Source organism: Mustela nigripes, chromosome 7, assembly GCF_022355385.1.
Source record: "Mustela nigripes isolate SB6536 chromosome 7, MUSNIG.SB6536, whole genome shotgun sequence".
In the NCBI taxonomy this organism is placed as follows: domain Eukaryota; kingdom Metazoa; phylum Chordata; class Mammalia; order Carnivora; family Mustelidae; genus Mustela; species Mustela nigripes.
This window is the reverse complement of record NC_081563.1, coordinates 124,946,297-124,964,356: the sequence shown is the minus strand read 5'-3', so window position 1 is coordinate 124,964,356 and position 18,060 is coordinate 124,946,297. Positions and strand designations below refer to the sequence as shown.

The 18,060-nt window shown below is 48.3% G+C and overlaps 1 protein-coding gene across 1 annotated transcript; it reads right to left on the bottom strand.

Annotated features, from left to right (window-relative positions):
• Positions 1–8,075: 8,075 nt before the first annotated feature.
• On the bottom strand, positions 8,076–16,780 carry R3HDML (R3H domain containing like). Its single transcript, XM_059407983.1, has 6 exons — positions 16,628–16,780; positions 15,547–15,853; positions 12,856–12,974; positions 12,605–12,737; positions 10,989–11,104; positions 8,076–8,406 (listed from the first exon to the last, which is right to left on the bottom strand). The coding sequence occupies exons 2-6, from the start codon at positions 15,802–15,804 to the stop codon at positions 8,274–8,276; spliced, it is 759 nt and encodes a 252-aa protein (XP_059263966.1). The 5' UTR covers positions 15,805–15,853; positions 16,628–16,780; the 3' UTR covers positions 8,076–8,273.
• Between the last annotated feature and the right edge of the window lie 1,280 nt (positions 16,781–18,060).

Below are 18,060 nucleotides of genomic sequence, written 5' to 3'. Positions count from 1 at the left end.
GCTGCCACCACCTGGTTATCTTATTGATTCTTCTAATCACCCAAGGTGGGTGGATATGTTAAAGAGTAACCAGTCACTTAGGGAACCTGTGGCGGAGGCCTGTCACTGTTACCATGGCAACGGCAACCTGGCCGGCCCCGAGGTCCACTCGGGCCCTAGTCCTACACTCTGGGGTTGGGGACACCTGGAGCCAGATCTAGGGGACACCAGCCCCTCACCCCAATGTGAGGTAAGGGACCGGCCGGGGGGGGTGTTGAGGAGGTGAGAGTCCAACCTGGGTTGGGTTTTATGGCTCCACATACTGGGTGTGGTGCAGGGCGGGAGGGAGGGGTAGCAGAGAAAAGGATTGGGTGGAAGACTGGACATATTGGACACCCACTGGATGCTGGGAGTTGCACACAGACATCACCACGTTTAAGTTCAACCTCAAGGAGGAAACTGAGCCCCAGAGAAAGTTGCTTGCTTGCGGTCTCACAGCTGGTACACAGAGAGGTTGTGTTAGCTTTACAAACCCCATTCTCCCCTTCGTCTGATACGTATTTACTGAGCGCCCACTGCATACCAGGCCCTGTGATAGATTCCTGAGATACAGAAATGAGCAAAGTAGGTATCACTGAGGTGCCTGCGTGGCTCAGTTGGTTAAACAGCTGCCTTCAGCTCAGATCGTGATCCTGGAGTCCAGGGATCAAGCCCTGCGTTGAGCTCCCTGCTCAGCGGGGAGTCTGCTTCTCCCTTTGCCCCTCACCCCACTCGTGCTCTTTCTCTCTCAAATAAATAAATAAAATCTTAAAAAAAAAATAAAGTGTGCATCATCCCCACACCCAGGGAACCTGTGGACTAGTGGGGGTGATGGGCATTTGTCAGATAATATTAAAGATTATTCAAAGATATCATGACACAGATATGATTATGAACTGGGGAGTGCTATGAGGGTTGGAGAAAAAGATCTGACTCTAGGCCCATGGGCCAAAGGCTCTCTGCCCGCCCCCTCCGCTGGTCCGTTGGTCGCCCTCCCATTCCCCTTCCAAAGGCAACCTACCGCTGAAATCGCATTCGGTCCTCCGATTGCCGCACACCCCTGCAGCTCAGCCCTTTTGCACACTCGCTACACACCTGCTCCCTGGCTACTTTTGCAGCAGCCCCATTGCTTTTGTCCCAGTGATGGGTCTGGCGGTATGAACTGGGATTCTGGAATCACTTACTCCGACGGACCCCTTCATGCTTCCCGGAACTTCGACCTTGTTTCCCATCTCCTGGCTTTTCTGGTCTCTACCTCTCTTTCTAATCTTTTCACCTCTCACACCTTTCCCATTCTCATCCTCAGCAGGACAAGACTTTACCTTCTGCACAGAGAAGAAGGAAGCCTTAAACCTGGACCTGCCTGAAATCCCCACCAGAATTCACCCGCACCTGTCTTTTGCATCTGCACCTGCCTCTTCCCCCTGCTCAGGAGCCCTGTGTGAGCAAGTGGGATTTCTCCTATATATCCAATCTCTCCCTCCTCAGATTTTTTTTTTTTAAGATTTTACTTATTTATTTGAGAGAGAGACCAAGAGAAAGAGAGCAAGCAAGCAGAGCAAGCCAGGAGGGGAGTGACTGTGGAAGGCAGAGGAAGAAGCAGGCTCCCTGCTGAGTGGGGAGCTGACGGAGGGACTCGATTCCAGAGTCCCGAGACCATGACCTACGCTGAAGGCAGATGCTTAACTGACTGAGTCACCCAGGCACCCCTCTCTTTAGACTTCTAAAATCAACTTTCTTGAGGTATAAGTTACATATAAACAAAAGTACCATTCTTAGGTATACAGTTTTATGAGTCTGGATAACTATGTATTACCCATGAGGCTATGGCCTTAATCAAGGTACAGAACATTTCCATGACGCCCCCAAAGTTCTCTTTATTCCTCTGCTATTAATCCTCTGGCAACACTGATCTGCTTTCTGTCTCTCTGGATTGCATTCATCTTTCCTAGAATACCATAGAAATAGAGCCAGACAGCATTTACTCTTTTGTGTCTGGCTTCCTTTGCTCAGCATGGTGGAGTCATCTGCATTCATGTCCCTTTTTGCTAAGTAGCAGCCCCCTGAATAGTTCACCCATTCCCCTGGTCACAGTCATTGGGATTGTCATTTTGCGACTATTATGAATCAAGTAGCTAGGTATAGTCATGAACAAGGCTTCATGGAGACATATGTTTTTCATTCCCTTGGTTAAATTTCCAGGAAAGGAATTGCCGGTTGATATGGTATATATATGTTTCAAGTATAAGAAACTCTCAAATGGCTGTCCCAAGTGGCCGTACCATTCTGCAGTCCTGCGGACGGGTTAAGAGAGCTCCTGTGGGCTCTCTACATCCTTGTCACTGTTCATTGGTGTCAGTCTTTTTAACTTTAACCCTGTGATGTGATCTCTATCTTTTTTGCTTTCATTTATTTTAAGCTAGTTTTTTTTTTAAGATTTTATTTATTTATTTGACAAAGAGAGAGAGAGAAAGAAAGAAAAAGAAAATTGCACAGCAACATATAATGAAAAATAAGCTTTCCTCCTACCCTAGGTCCATCACATATCACTAGATGGAACTTTTTAAACAAATTCTTATATATATTTCCAGCACTTAAATGTATGCACACACATACACACTGCTATGGACTGAATTGTGTCCTCCCCAAATTCATTATGTTGAAGTCCTGACCTCGCAAGGCCATGTATAACAAGATAGGACCTTTAAGGAGTAATTAAGGTTAAATGAGGTCATAGGGTGGGGTCTTGATTTAAGTGTCCTTAAGAGAAGAGGCACAAAGACCTCACTCCCTGCCTCCCGCCACCCCAACAGGAGCACATAGTGAGAAGGCGGCTCCCCGCAAGCCAGGAAGAGAGAGAGCTCTCACCAGAACCCAGTTATTCTGGCTCCTGGATCTCGGACATGTGGCCTCCAGAACCATGAGAAGATCATTTTCTGTGGTTTCAGCCATGTGGCTGATAGTGCTTTGTGATGGTAACCCAAGCTGGCTAATACACACACACAAATATCAATGCACAAACCACACAGGAAACCGTTAAAGACACTCTTAGGCCTCTTGCTCTTTCCCCCTTGGGATTTAAGGGTTGTCTCTCTACCGGCAGATCTGCCTCATTCTCTTGAGGGTTGATCCAGCTATGTGACTGTCCCATGAGTGGTTTGACTCGTGTCCTGATGCCGGACCTTTAGGATGTTTCCAGGCTTCATGACTACACACAGTGACTATCTTCCTGCACATGTCTTGACCAGCGGCATGTGGGAAGTGTCTCTGTAGGACAGATTTCTGGAAGCAGAATCCTATCAGTATTTAAATGGGCTGTAATATCTCTTTGACTTAAAAATAATCCTCCCTTAATAGCTTCCTTGCCCATCACTGCCACAGCATCACCTCTCTCCTCCCTTTGCGGCCAAACTTTCAAAAAATAGCTCTCTACACCGGGGCTCTCTTCTTCCTTTCTCCCTCCTATGACACTACCCTCTTCAGGCTGGTGTCTGCTCCATGTCTCCCCACCACCACACACACACCACTGAGTCTTCATTGATGCAATAGAAAGGCTCCCTGCCAACACATTCAAAGGACATTTCACCGGAATCCCAACTACATCTGACAGTTGACTCTTCCTTCGGCATCAGACTACTGTAGTCTTCAGGATTTCTTCCTTCTTGACATCTTTTTTCTTCTTTCTCTTCACATTTCATGCTGGAGCTTAATTCTAAATTGACTTTTTTATTTTTTTTCATTCTGTTCTCCTCCTCCCATCATCCCTTCCATTACCATGGTTTCAATGGTCATCTGTTTACTCGGGATTCCCCATTGTGTATGTCCAGCCTAAATTTCTCCTCTGGAGGCCAGATTCATATAGCCAGCTGCCTCCTAGATATCTCCGCTTGTGTTTCATGGATATCTCAAATATCATAGGCCCCTAATCGCACTCCTGCTCCTCCCTTCCATCGAAACTCCTTCCCCTGAATTCCCCACTTGGATAAACTGGCTCCATCATCTCCTCCACTTCCTTCACGCCCACACCCAACCACTACAAAGCCCCTTTAAATTCCTCTTATTTTTTTTTTTAAGATCTTATTTATCTATTTGAGAGCATGCAAGAGTGAGCAAGTGCAAGCGGGAATGGGGAGGGGCAGAAGGAGAGGGAGAAGGAGGCTGCCGAATGAGCAGGAAATCCGATTCGGGGTTCGATCCCAGGACCCCAGGTTCATGACCTGAGCTGAAGGCAGATGCCCAACTGACTGAGCCACCCAGGTGTCCCTTGAATTCCATTTGTTAAACATGTCACAAATGTATCCACCTCTGCTTATCTCCAGTGCCGCCATTTTGGTTTAAACAACTGTCCTTTTTTCCTTTCTTTCTTTTTTTCTTCCTTCCTTCCTTCCATTTCTTTCTTTCTCTTTTTCTTTCTTTCTTTCTCTCTCTCTCTCTTTTTTTCTTTCTTTCTTTCTGGTGCGCCTACAGAAGTGGGAGGGGGCAGAGGAAGAGGAGGAGAATCTCAAGCAGACTCCCTGCTGAGCATGACCCCCCCCCAATTCTGATGCGGGGCTCCATCTCCTCCATCTCAAGACCACAAAATCATGACCTGAGCTGAAATCAAGAGTCTGATGCTCAACTCACTGAGCCACAAAGGTGCCCCGCCATCCTCATTTCTCACCTGGATGCTTGAAATAGCCTTTTACCTGGATCCTAGCATCTACTCTGACCCTGTCAAATCTGTTCCCCTTGAATGCAGCAGAATTATGTTTTCAAGTGCAAATCTGATATGTCATCCCACTGTTATCATCCTGCTATGCCTCTCCATTGTCCTTGAGTGAAGCTCCAAGATTATTCCTGACTTGGCCCCTGCCTCGCCTCCCAGGGTCAGTTCACTCTCTTTCCTTCTCACATAGCAGGCTTGTTTTAGAACCTGAACTTGCTCTGTGCTCTCTGCCCCAGCTTTTCACCCACATTGTCATTACTGCCTTAGAGCCTGACCAGCTTCTTTTCTTCATCAAAACACATGTCGCAGGGTGCCTCAGCGGCTCAGTCATTTGAGCATCCAACTCTTGATTTCCACTGGGTCATGGTCTCAGGGACGTGGATTCGAGTTCCGCATAGGGCTCCACTCAACACACAGTCTGCTTGGGATTCTCTCCCTCTGCCTCTCCGCCCCCAGCCCCAACTGACCTTGCACAAATGCATGTGCAACTCTCTCTCTCCCTCTCTCAAATAAATAAATAAATAAATAAAATCTTTTAAAACACAAAACCACATCTCTCTGCAGAAGACCCACGTGACTACCCATTGTAGTTTAGACAACACTCTTGTAATTCATGGTTCTTCTCCCAGATGGCACTTACTTCCATTACAATAAATTATTTGTATTCATCTTCTGTTTAATGCCTGACTTTTATACTACAATTACAAGCTCCAGGAGCATAAGGACATTATAGATCTCAGGAGTCAATAAATGCTTTCTATAAACGGCCAGATAGTATAAATTTGGGGCTTTAGCTTTGTAGTCTCTGGCCACTACTCATGTCTGCTGTGGAAGCATGAAATCAGCCACAGACGACAGATAAACAAATGAGCATGGCTGTATTCTAATAAAACTTTATTTATAAAAACAGGCAGTGGGCCAGATTTGGCTTGTAAGCCATAGTTTGTCTGCCCTGATCTATATATTAGTGACTGCTGTGCTCAGAACTGACCCTGTTACAGTATTTACTATATGCCAGACACTACTGTAAGTGCTTTCCATGCACTCATTTGTTTAATATGTTGAATGACCTCATGAGGCAGATACTATTAGTGTCCCCACTTACAGATGAGACAGGCACTCAAAGCTTGTGGTAACCTACCCAAGCACACTTAGCCACTAAGTTAAATTTGTACATAGGCAATCTGGCTCTGGAGTCTGTGCTCTTAACCCTCTCAGTGGATGATTGAGTGTGTGAACAAACAAGGAATCAAAGGAGACTGGGCTATGAAGATCTTCAAAATGTATAAAATACTACAGAAGCTTCAATGTTGTTACAGATTTCTTGCAGCAAAAGCTCCCCTTCAGTCAGAACAGCGGCTCTACCAACCGGGTTGCTCATAGCATCCTGGTCTGCAGGATCCAGACCTTGGCTAGCTGAGCAAGGCCAACCACCTCATTGCTCTGTTGCCACGGACTCTTCTCAAGGGCAGCTCCCAGAGGTCATCTGGAATTCCCACCCCTTACTATGGCACCTTTTGCTTAATTGTCCCTACCTTTCTCCAATCTCTGAGTTTCTCCCTTAGCTGAGAAGCAGCAAGGAGATGCGTTAGGACACTGGGATTCTGTGTCACACAGAACATATTCAAATTCAGCTTCTTGAACTTCAGTTGTTATGTCTGTAATGTGGGGCAGCCAAAATCACACAGGCTTTGAGTTCAGATGAAGCTAAATTCAAATCCTATGCTTGCTCCCTACTAGTTATATAACCTTACGTACACCATTTAATTCAAGGTCACATGCCACTTAAATTTTCAGAACATTTCAGGAAATTGGCATAGGGCTAGCAAGCCTTTCCCCTCCCCAATATAAAGACCTTAATATATTTTTTAAAAATCTAACATCAATCATCACCATTTTTTAAAAAGATTTTATTTGCTTATTTGACAGAGACAGCGAGAGAGGGAACCCAAGCAGGGGGAGTGGGAGAGGGAGAAGCAGGCTTCCCGCTGAGCAGGGAGCCCGTTGTGGGGCTCCATCCCAGGACCCTGGGATCCAGACCTGAGCTGAAGGCAGATGCTTAACCACTGAGCCACCCAGGCGCCCTATCACCATTGTTTTATAAATGAAAATACTCCCTCCCCCGCCCCCCAAATGAAGAAGGAAATAATCTGCAAATGATAAACTCACAACAGCATGCTTGTTTCTCTTTACCCATTTCCAACATTTGGAAATGGGCCGTCCGCCCAAGCCTCATTTATCTGATCAGGAAAAGGGGATAGTAATACACACCTGTGCTTGCGTGCACTGAGCTAGTTGTGCCCAGCACAAAGCGGGGGCTGTTAGCCTCCTCTCCTGGCCTTTCCCTGGAGCCTGTTTTGCCTTCACTCCATCTCCACCTACTCAATCTCCTTCCCTCCTTTTTTTTGACCCTGCTCTAGGAGCTGAGAGATTGGGGGGGGGGGGGGGGCGGACTAGAAAGAACCACTGCATTAGATCTCAAAGGACTTTATTGGGGGCCAGGGACAGGGGGGTGCTTGTTGACATGCAAGGACCCTAGCCTCAGTGGGAAGGACCAAGAGGGAAGAAAACTGACTCCATCCAGCAGGACGTAGGGGCCCGTTTGACTGGAGTGCTCTCTGGCCAAGCAGGGAGTGGGGCCCCAGCTGGAGGGCAAGGTCTGAGGGGGAGATTTTACTATCTCTGGAAACAAAAGGACTTTTGTGTGTTGTGATATCTGGGTGGGGTGGGGTGGGGAGAGAGGAAATGGTTTATGGGAATGAGAATGAGATTCTACGGGGAGTGTGGGGGAGAAAGAGACAGATAGACAGGCCGACAGGTGGAGTGATAGAGAAAAAGGCCCAGAAGACAGTCCCATCCCCTACCCCACCTCACCCCTGCCGGCCAGCTCTGGTTTTGCACTCTCTGTCCAGATGCTCGGAGAGGGATCCGACAGCCTGCAAGGGCTGTCAGGGCCTGTGCTCCAGCCTGGGTGCTGCTGGGGACAAGTTGCTGTGGCTCTCAGTAGGTCACATCCCTTTGCAGAGCCTCAGTGTACCCATCTGTAAAAGGGGGGTCCTGAATCCACTAGTCAATTTCATTTTTTTTTTTTTTTTCTTTTAAAGCTTGGACCTGAGACGTTCCCAACAAGGAGCAAACCACAAGTCCTCGAAATCTAGCTATTACTGGGTGAATGAAAGTGGGTTTCAGGCTAAAGATTATTTAATAAATCCCCTTCGCTGGATGGACAAAGACATGTGGGTGTGGGACCCAAGAGTGGGCTCCAACCAGCTCTGGCTCTTTGAGCAGAGTCAATGAAAGAGGCAGGCCTCTTTCCCAGAAGCCGGGGAGGAGAATGCGGGTAGAACAAAGAAGGCCAGGAGGTTGCTTCTTCTGACGCATGCTGGACCTTTCAGGAATGGAAGGGATCAGGAGGGAAAGTTCAGATCAGTGGAGAGAGCTCAGTAATGTCCTTTACAAAAGCAATTATGCGTTCATCTGGTCTTTGGGGAGGGAGCCTTTAGGGGAGGGCCAGTGCCCTCCCCCGCCCCTCCCCAAGCCTGGGGAAAAGTTAGACCCACAGAAGCTGATTGGATTTGGGTCTGGAGAAGCACATGTTGCTACTACAGGTGCCTTGGTAACTTGGGGGGCAGGCAGAACATGGCCTTCCCATCTTGTATGGTGCCTCGCCAATCCAGTTGCCTCTGGAAGAGAAAAGGTACGGAGGAGACAGGGACAGAGGACAGTTAATGCGGGCAGCCTTCAGACACGTTTCCAAATCTCAGCCCCTCTGCTGACTGGCTATGTTCCCTGGGGCAAGTCACACCTGCAAGCCTTGGTTTCTTCATCTGTAAAACTAATAGAAGACTCCCCTTCTCACAGAGAGGCAGCAAAGATCAGATAATGGGGCCATGTATGCCCACACCTAACACAGTGCCTGACCAATACGTGACTCTTCAGAAAGTGCTGATTTTCTTATTCCTTCCACCCAACCCAGCCACTTAAGGGGTGCCTGGGTGGCTCAGTGGGTTAAGCCTCTGCCTTCAGCTCAGGTCATGATCTCAGGGTCCTGGGATTGAGCCCCGGTCCTGGGATTGAGCCACGTGTGGGCTCTCTGCTCAGCAGGGAGCCTGCTTCCTCTTCTCTCTGCCTGCCTCTCTGCCTACTTGTGATCTCTGTCAAATAAATAAATAAAATCTTAAAAAAAAAAAAGTATGCATCTCTGGTTTTACATAGGGTTTGTTCACTTATTCATTCAACAAACACTTCCGGAGCAGCTATCGAGCATTGGGATTTGTGCCAGATGCTGTGAGTGCATAGTTTTCAAAAGGTGCTCCCAGAAGTTTGAAGGCAGGGAATGTGGGAAGTAGAAACACCTGGGAAGATTGGAATAAAAGTCAATCTTTTTTTGTTGTTCAATTAAACCACTTAGAAAAAAGCTTTGCTTAAAGAAGGAGAAGAAGGTTGAAATCACTGTAGTAAAAGGATACAGAAATGAATCAGGTCTATTTCCCACCGTCAAAGAGTTTATAAGCCAATTATATCCACAGCCACCATTTACTGAGCATGTATTATGGACAGCTATGTCCTGGGATCCTCTGTGAGACAGGTAGGATCAGCCTTATTTTAAAAGAGGAGATGGAGGTCCATAGAGGGGGAAAATGCTTTATCCGTAGTCCTCATAAACACATGGACACGCTGTATACACATGGGACACCACACCCAGATCTGGTCATAGCAGGAAACACCGCTATGTAATCTGCCATCATGAGCCCAGGGGGGTTACCTGGGTCAGATCACTTACTTTTCTCAACAATTCACAGAGTAGGTATTATTTTATTCCCATTTTGCAGATGAAGGAACAGGCATGTAGAAGTTAAGTCACAAATTTGAACCCTGACAGTCTTGACCCCAGAGCATAAAAATCTTAACAACTATAGTGTTACTACTCAGTGCTACAAAAATTCCAGCAAATTGAAACAGTCCCTTAAGCTATTTGTAATGAGGTTTGTTTTGTATTTTTGTGTCTGATAAAACTGGGCTCTATACTTTGTTAATTGATGTCACCATTAACAAATAAATAGCTTGAGCATTGGTGTTTCTAGAACATTGGAATAGTATAGCAGACAGAACGTAGACTTGACATAAAGGCTTGTGTTTCGAACAGCTCTGCTACCTCCTGGCTTTGTGACTTTTGCATATTACTTAACCTCTCTGGTCCTCAATTTCTTCTTCTTAAAAAAGGAAAACATTTTCCCAGTATCCCTCCCTTTTTCCTTCCTTCTTTCTCTTTCGTCTCTTCAATAAGATAATGAGGTGAAAATACCTTGTAAATGGTCAACAGCTACTTGAAAGTAAAAGGTGCCATCAGCATGTAATTTTGCAATTCTAAATATCATGTTTACTTAGAATTTGTTCTTGTTTTTATATGCGCATCTGTAATGCTGGCAAGTTGGTATACTGTACATTGGCTGGGAACGTCCATCCGTCTTTCTCCATGTTTCCAAGAGACTTGTCTAGGAAGGGCACTCATGGCCCCACTCCCACAAAGCTGATTGGAGAGCCTGAAGGGAGGAGCAGAGTATGTTCGTTTCTGTCTCTCCTTTTCTTTGCCTTTGGGATCTGCTTGGGTATGGGACACACGTGTTCCTGGTTGCTCTACTTCCTATGACAAGCTTGGAGGGTCTAGCTGGCCTTGTTGGAAGAGGACGGGGGCTGTCATGGGTGGCCAGGCAGTGGGTAAGCAGATCTAATTCAAGAGTGAGATATTTGCACGCCCACTTGTCCGTCGCATCTAAACCGTATTCTCTGCTATTGACTTCATCGGAGAGGCTGCCTGTCCACCTGCCTTGGTCCTCTATCTCCCAAGCACTTTTGCAATTTGGGTAAAGAAAAAGAATTATTGGGGGTGTCTGGGTGGCTCAGTGGGTTAAAGCCTCTGCCTTCGGCTCAGGTCATGATCCCAGGATCCTGCGATCAAGTCCCACTTCAGGCTCTGTGGGGGCGGCAATCCGCCTGCCCCAGTATTCAGGCAGGGAGCCTGCTTCCTCCTCCCTCTGCCTGCCTCTCTGCCTACTTGTGATCTCTGTCTGTCAAATAAATCAAATCTTAAAAAAAAAAAAAGAATTATTAATTGACTCTAAAACTACTAGATTGTATGGTATTGAGGTTACTTAGAATGGAAGAAGGCAGGGTGTCCTGGTGTCTTCCTTTTCTTGGAATTCTGCCCATTCCTCTCAGGGTCCATCCCCTGCCCCACAGCCCCCTACCTCCGTGCTGTACTTACTTAATGGCATAGTTGCAGACCAGGTACACTGCGTGACGCCAGGTGCTGCCCCAGACGTTGATGCTGCCACAGGTGTGGATGGCACAGCCCAGCCGATTGGAGGATGCCCACACCATCTGAGGAAGGATAATGACAAGGAGGCTTTGAGAAGGACGTAGAGAGACCCAAGCTCCTTGGGATTCAGAGGCTGCTGGACAAGGTTCAGGGTAACTGAGGTCTTTCTGGGGGCGGCAATCCGCCTGTCCCAGTATTCCTGAAGACACATTGTGCGGCGTTGTTTCTCAAGCTTTTTTGTTTTTGACTAAAACCAACAGTAAGGCATGAATTTTAGATTGTTACTCAGTGCACAACATGCACACAGAGTTGAGACAAAAGTTTTGTGGACCAACGCTTAATCTTTGCATACGTGATACATGCTATTATTTTCTATACTGTTCTATTACTTTTTTTCTTCCTTTTTTTCCCTAGCAACCACTGGAAAATCATTATTCTGTTGAAGGTTAAAACACAAACTTTGGAGTTAGAGAGCCTTGGATTAGAATCTCCGTATCACTAGCGTGTGAGTTTGACCAAGTCAAATAACCATGCCATGCCCCACTTGCTTCTTTGGTAAAAGGAAGGTAATAGTATCTCCTGGGATCTCAGGAAGGACACGTGCTTTAGGCCTCACAGTTCCTACAGGGTCTCCAATGTAGTTTTTTGACTATAACTCCACATGAGTCACAAAGAAATGGACAGACTGAAAAAAAATATTTGTCTTACAGTGGGAAGTTTCGGTCCCATTTCCTGCAACATTATATCATGTTATATATATATTTTAAGAGTTTATTTATTTATTTGACAGACAGAGATCACAAGTAGGCACAGAGGCAGGCAGAGAGAGAGAGAGAGCAAGGGAAGCAGGCTCCCCGCTGAGTAGAGAGCCTGATGCAGGGCTCAATCCCAGGACGCTGGGATCACGACCCGAGCCGAAAACAGAGGCTTTAACCCACTGAGCCATCCAGGCGCCCCCATGTTATATTTTTTTTGTGTAACAAGTGGTAACATATTCAATATGAACACTCAAAATATACTACAATTTTTGTCATTTTATTTTAGCATTTCTTTTTTTTTTTAAGATAGTGAGATCTTAGGGGTACCCGTGTGGCTCAGTGGGTTAAATGTCTGACTCTTGATCTTGGCTCAAGTCTTGATCTCAGGGCTATGAGTTCAGGCCCCACATTGGGCTCCATGCTGGGTGTGGAGCCTACTTAAAATGATGATGATGGTGATGATGATGATGATGATGATGATGGTGGTGGTGATGGTGATAATAATAACCTTAGAAGACAGAAAATACTAGAAAATGTTTGGAGCTATTGAATTCAGAAGGATTCTTGATTTGTCAGACCACAGCTCCATTTTGGAGGTCAAACAATCTGGTCAGCCCACCTAAGACACTCAGAACGAGATCCAGTCAGCTCAACTCAGTCTACATACAACTTTCCGGGACTATACTTATTGTGTGAAAGGAGGTCCATAGGGCCTCTGTTCTATCATTTCCGTTCCACCACATTCTCTGTCTTCTAAGCTAGCAGGATTTGTTCTCCTCGGCCGTTCATCCCCCAGAGGGGTACCTGGGTATAGTGGGAGCAGACGGGGCCGCTGCAGCGCCAGGGGCAGCGCGGCCGACAGTCCCTGGGGGCCGGAAACGAGTAATGGCGCTTCTCCTCAGACCAAGACTTCACGAGGTCCACCACAGAGCGGTACCTGGGGAGAGAGAGAAGCTGGAAGACCCCTGCTGGGGAGCGGAAAAGGTGCTCTGCCACCACCTTGTTCGGTGACTTTGTGGAGTAACCGAGAGAAGGAAGGGCAGAAGGTCACTCACCGGCCAGAATGGATGGAGAGGTTCTGGCCCACGTATCTCGTCAGCTGGGAGGGCCCGTGGGCCCAGATGCACTGGGTGGCCCAGGCCTCAGCGGACCTGGCCAGCCGCTCGTCCCAGACCTGGGGAGAGAAAGGCCATGAGATTCCCCAGGGGGACAACCCCCATCATCCCCGCTGTGTGCAGAGACGCGCGTTTCTCCTTGAAACCCTGCGCCGAATCCACTCAATAGCTTAGAGCACTTGGAGTCAGAGAAGGCCTAGAACTTCCAAGTCCACACCAGAGCCAAGACCCACACCCAGACCTCTGACTCCTCTTCCAGCACCTTTTCCCCCACATGGGACTTCAGGCTGGGGGTTCTCTGCTCTGAGGACGCCCCAGGCTGTTGGTCCAGGAGTTAGCGGGCTCTAGAAGCGGCCGAGCCCAGGGTGATGGGGAGGGAACTGGCTTTTTATCGTATTTATTGTATTCTTAAAACAAATTTCTTTTGACATTAAATATTTGAATTCAATTTTTCTTTTCTGAATAGTGAAAACAGGCACAACTATAATATATGAGATCCCCAAAGGAGGAAAAGTGGAAAGTCTGTCATCTCAGTCCCGTCCTTGGTCCCCCCAGCCATCCTGCCCCCTAGAGGTGACCATCACTGTGACTTTTGGAGTCCTCTTCCAGAAATATTCTATAGCTGTACAAATATATACATGTATATGTATACACACACACACACAAACGCATGTAATTATATAAGTATATATAATTGTATATAATTAAGTATACATAAGTATATTATATATATATATATTTATATTTATTTATTTTACAAAGGCAGCCGGCCAGATATTCTATCAGGCTTCTTGCTGTTTTCACTCAACCAAAGAGGTTATCTTACTGGTTATTTCACATCAGCACATAGAGAATACCCTCCTCACCCCTCCTAACAGCTTCATAATTGTCCAGAGCGTGAATGCCCCAAATTGTATAACCTGAAAAAGCATCGCTTTAAAAAAAAAGACCCATTTCCTTCCACTCTGACTTCCTGGGATTCTCTGAGATATTAGTCATTCATTCGTCTTATTGGTTCATTCAGCAAATATTGAACAATATTTCCAGGCACCGGGGACTCCCAGTCTAGCAAGGAGATGAGACAGTAAATAATCATTACCACCCTGGTGGCTGTGAGAATGTAAAACAGGGGACTGGACCTTTTGGGGAGGCTGTGGGAGAGAAAGCGTTCCTGGAGCAAAGGGTACTTAGTCAGACACCTGTCCTGTGGGCAGAAGCCGCTAGTAAAGACAACACAGAGCTACCAAGAGAGCGGTCCAAACACATCCCCAGGGTCGTCCCAGGCATACTCTTAGGGAAAGCAGAGGAATGTTTCCTTCATGCAACAAAGTGGTAAACTGAGGGAAGGGGCATGCTAATGTCACACCCTCATTCACTGACCCTACTGGGGTCCAAGGGGAGATACTTAGCGCTCTCTGTCCCACCATGCATGCAATAAATAAATACTTGTCAGGATGAGTGCCTTGCACGCACAAGAAATGCATCTTTGTTTGAAAACTGAAGGAACTTCCATGTGCCCATCACCGTGCTAATGAGTGAATGAGTCCTTCAATGTGCAAGTTAATAATCCTCCACCTTTAGCTGCCTGCCATTCTGGCTCCTATCCCCACCCCTTCCCAACACCTATTCCTCCTTGACATTATATTATCCAGATCTTGCGTTGTGGATTTGTTTTCTATCATCCCCACGAGGGAAGAAACGCGTCCATCCTATTCTCAGCAGAGCCCATGAGGCTTTGCACGGTACCGGGCTTCAAGCAGCAGCCAGTACCTAAGTGATTGGACACATCGCAAAAGCATAGGAATTTTCAGGCTGTGGAGTAGCACATATTTGCCTTAGAGGAGGTGGACTGACAAGCTCTTTCCCTAAAGAAATCTGTGGGTGGGCTAGAAGCCTATCTCTCTAGGCTGATTTGGGACAAAGGGCCTGGAGGAGGACTGTGATAACGAGAAAGTTCCCCTCCTCCACTCCCAGAGTCTGGCTTCTGGGGGACTGGGGTGACAGCTACTGGCCCTGCCTCTTTAAGGGAACACATCTCAGCTTCTGTAGCAGGTCAGCTGCCTGTTTTCCTGGTGCCAGTCCCCAAACTCTGCCTCCACAGGCTTGCTAAGTGTCCATCAGACCCCTAAAGCAAAGAGACAATAGTACCCAGAGCTCCAGCCACCAAACCCCTGCAGGTCCCCAGCAGGGAGCCCAAATGCTTGGTGGGGGTGGGGGGGCGGTGGTTATTGTATCTGTTAAGACCACAACAAGCACAGCTGGGTTAGAATCCCAACTGGATGACCTTTGGCAAATTAAATCTCTGCATCTCAATTTCTTTATCGGAAAACAGAGAGGACAATCCCCACCTCGAAGGAAGAGGAGTGCCTCAGGACTGTGTGTAGGTTATGGCTAGACACACAGTGGACTGTCCATACCTAGCAGCCTGCTGACCCTGCTTCCAGGGAGGACCTGTGTAACCGCCTTTGTTTTCTCATCCATAAAATGAGTAGACTAATTCCTGGCCTTTCAGCAGGACCCAGACACCCAGATACTGGTTAGTGGGGCCAGGCTGGCAAATGGTCCAGCACTTCCAGAACACACTGAGTTGACTGGTATTGGCTGGGCACAGGGGAGGGCGTGGGAACTCACCATGTACTCCATGTTGGCCGCGGGTGGGTGCACACTGGCCCGGATGTGGTTGTGAAAATCCAGTAGGGCACTCATGTCCCCAGCAGAGATGTGCCGCTTCCGCCGGTACCGGGGCACCCCCAGGCCACTCAGGGGCCGCACTGCTGTGCCCTCGGTCCAGGCCAGTGCCACGGTGGCATTGGGCATCAAGGCATTCACTGTCTGGCCTGCCCAGAAGAGCAGGCCTGCCAGGCCCAAGGTGCTGGGCAGAAGGGACATAGCTGGCTGGAAGGGTCACACGTCACCTCGTGCAGTCAGAGCTGGCTGCCTGGAGGGGGTGGGCATGAGGGCACCAAACCCTGAGTGTTCAGCATTGCCACCCCAAGGATGCTTACCCCTGGGAACTTGGCAAAGATCTCCTGACTCAGCTCTAGTCCTAGCGCCCAACACCCCATCCTTCCCGCCCTGGTGCGCTCAGTGAATTGGGTGATGGAAGGAAATGCCTGGACAGTAACTAATCCGGATCAGGCCATGGGATGCAGATGGGGCCACCACTTCAAAGCCAGGACGCCCTCCCACCAGCCCAGGAGACAGACACCAGTCCTCTCCAGCTTGGGCACTCTCTTCTGCAAGCGGGCTCTGTCGATGCCCTCAGAGGGGCAGGGCCAACCTTCCCTGGGGCGGAGTGCAGTGCCCTCTGGTCCCTGAGTTGCTGCGTTTGGGGGATTGAGAGTGAGACACAGGAAGAGCCAGATGGCAGAGGATGAAAGAGGAAAAGAAGAAGAGAAGCAGAGAAGAAGTAATGAGAGAGACCCAAAAGTCATCTGAATAAAAAGGTACAGAGCACAGGGATGATGGGAACAGAAAGATGGAAAGATAAGGAGAGAATGGGAGACAGTGAAGGGGAGAAAGAAGGAATGTGGGAGAGACAGAGGCAGAGGGAGAGAGGAAAAAAACAAAACAAAACAAAACAAAAAAAAACACCAGGGGAAGGAAGGACACCAGGGGAAGAGAAGACAGGGAGAAACGAGCTGAAGAGAAGAGAGCCAGGAACCAGAGTGCAGGAGACCAGACAGCCGCTTCCCTTCCCGGGGGCGCGTACCCAGGCCGGGCTGCCCAGGTGGGTGGCAGCAGGCTCCGAGGACCCGGGGAACGCGGCAGACACCCTGGCCCGCCTGGCAGCGCAGCGACTTTAATGGTCCCCTGGGAGCTGATGGCATCTGCCCCCTCCCCTTGCATCCAGGCCAGACTTGGACCGAGGCTCCGCCTGCCCATCTGTGGGCTTTCCCCCGCCCACCCTCTGGCGCCTCTGCCGGTCCCTCTTCCACCCGGGGTGGGGTGTGCGGGGCTGGGGCTGAGCCTCTGGCTGGGGTAGGGATATGGCAATGGCAGGGACTCCAGGAGGAAATACCACCCCTCCACCTCGGACACCCCAGAGGCAGAGGCTTTTCTCTGCCTTCCAGAGCCCAGCAGGGAGGCCGCCTTGCTTCTGGAGAATATTCTTGGACTGTTTTCCCTATAAAGCCGACCAGCCTCAGAGTAGGTGATTAACTTGGCCCCATCTAACGAGCACCTACTATGTGCCAGGCCTGGGCTGAGTGCTTCACACACACACAAGCTCAGCCAACCCTGAGAAGCAGCTACGATAGCTCCCCATTGAACAGATGAGAAAACTGAGCCCGGGAGATGAAGGGACAAGCCCCCAGCCAAGCCAGCTTGTCTGCAATAGAGACAGGATTCACATACAAGTCTGACCCCCAGCACTGTTGGTATGTAAAAAAGATGGTGTTTTCATGACCAAACCAGTATTGATGCAAAGGGGAGAAGCCTAGGAGGGTAGTCACGACCCTGTTGCTCAAACACGGCACCCGGTAGCCTAATCAATTAAGTGCCAGATCTGGGCTCAAGTCCCCATGATTTCACTGGCTAACTGGGTGCTCTTGAACACGTTACTCAGTCATTTTCTGTCTCATCTGTAAAATGGGAGTAATAATGGTACCTATCTCAGAGCACTGTTAGGAGAATGAAACAAAGTAACACTTGTGGAGCCCGTACAACCGTGCCTGGCACTCAGTGTGTGTAATTTTATGTGTGCGTGTGCGTGTGTGTGTCTGTACAGATACACGCACGGGGGCACTCAGTGTGTGTAATTGTAGGTGTGAGCGTGCGTGTCTGTACAGATACACCCATGAGCTTGCAGGTGTCTGTACCTGTGTTTGTGCATTGTGTGTTGTTAATACCCCTTCGGTCTCTGAGCTGCTTATTTCTAGGTTAAGAAAGACTGTATCTCTTGTCTGATGACTTGCATTCTTCACAAGCAACAAGCGATACTTCTGTAACAGAAATGGTAGACTTAGAACGATGTTATATAAAAATCCGGAAGTGGAAGCATTGGTAAGCCTTCAGTTTCCTCTTCCAGTGACCCCTGAGAATCCCCAGGCAGCACCCAGCCTCGGATGCCGATGAGCCAGGGGGCCGTGAAGGGCTGCAGGCTGGGGTTCTCCCCAGACACATGGAATTCCCGCCCTGGGCAGC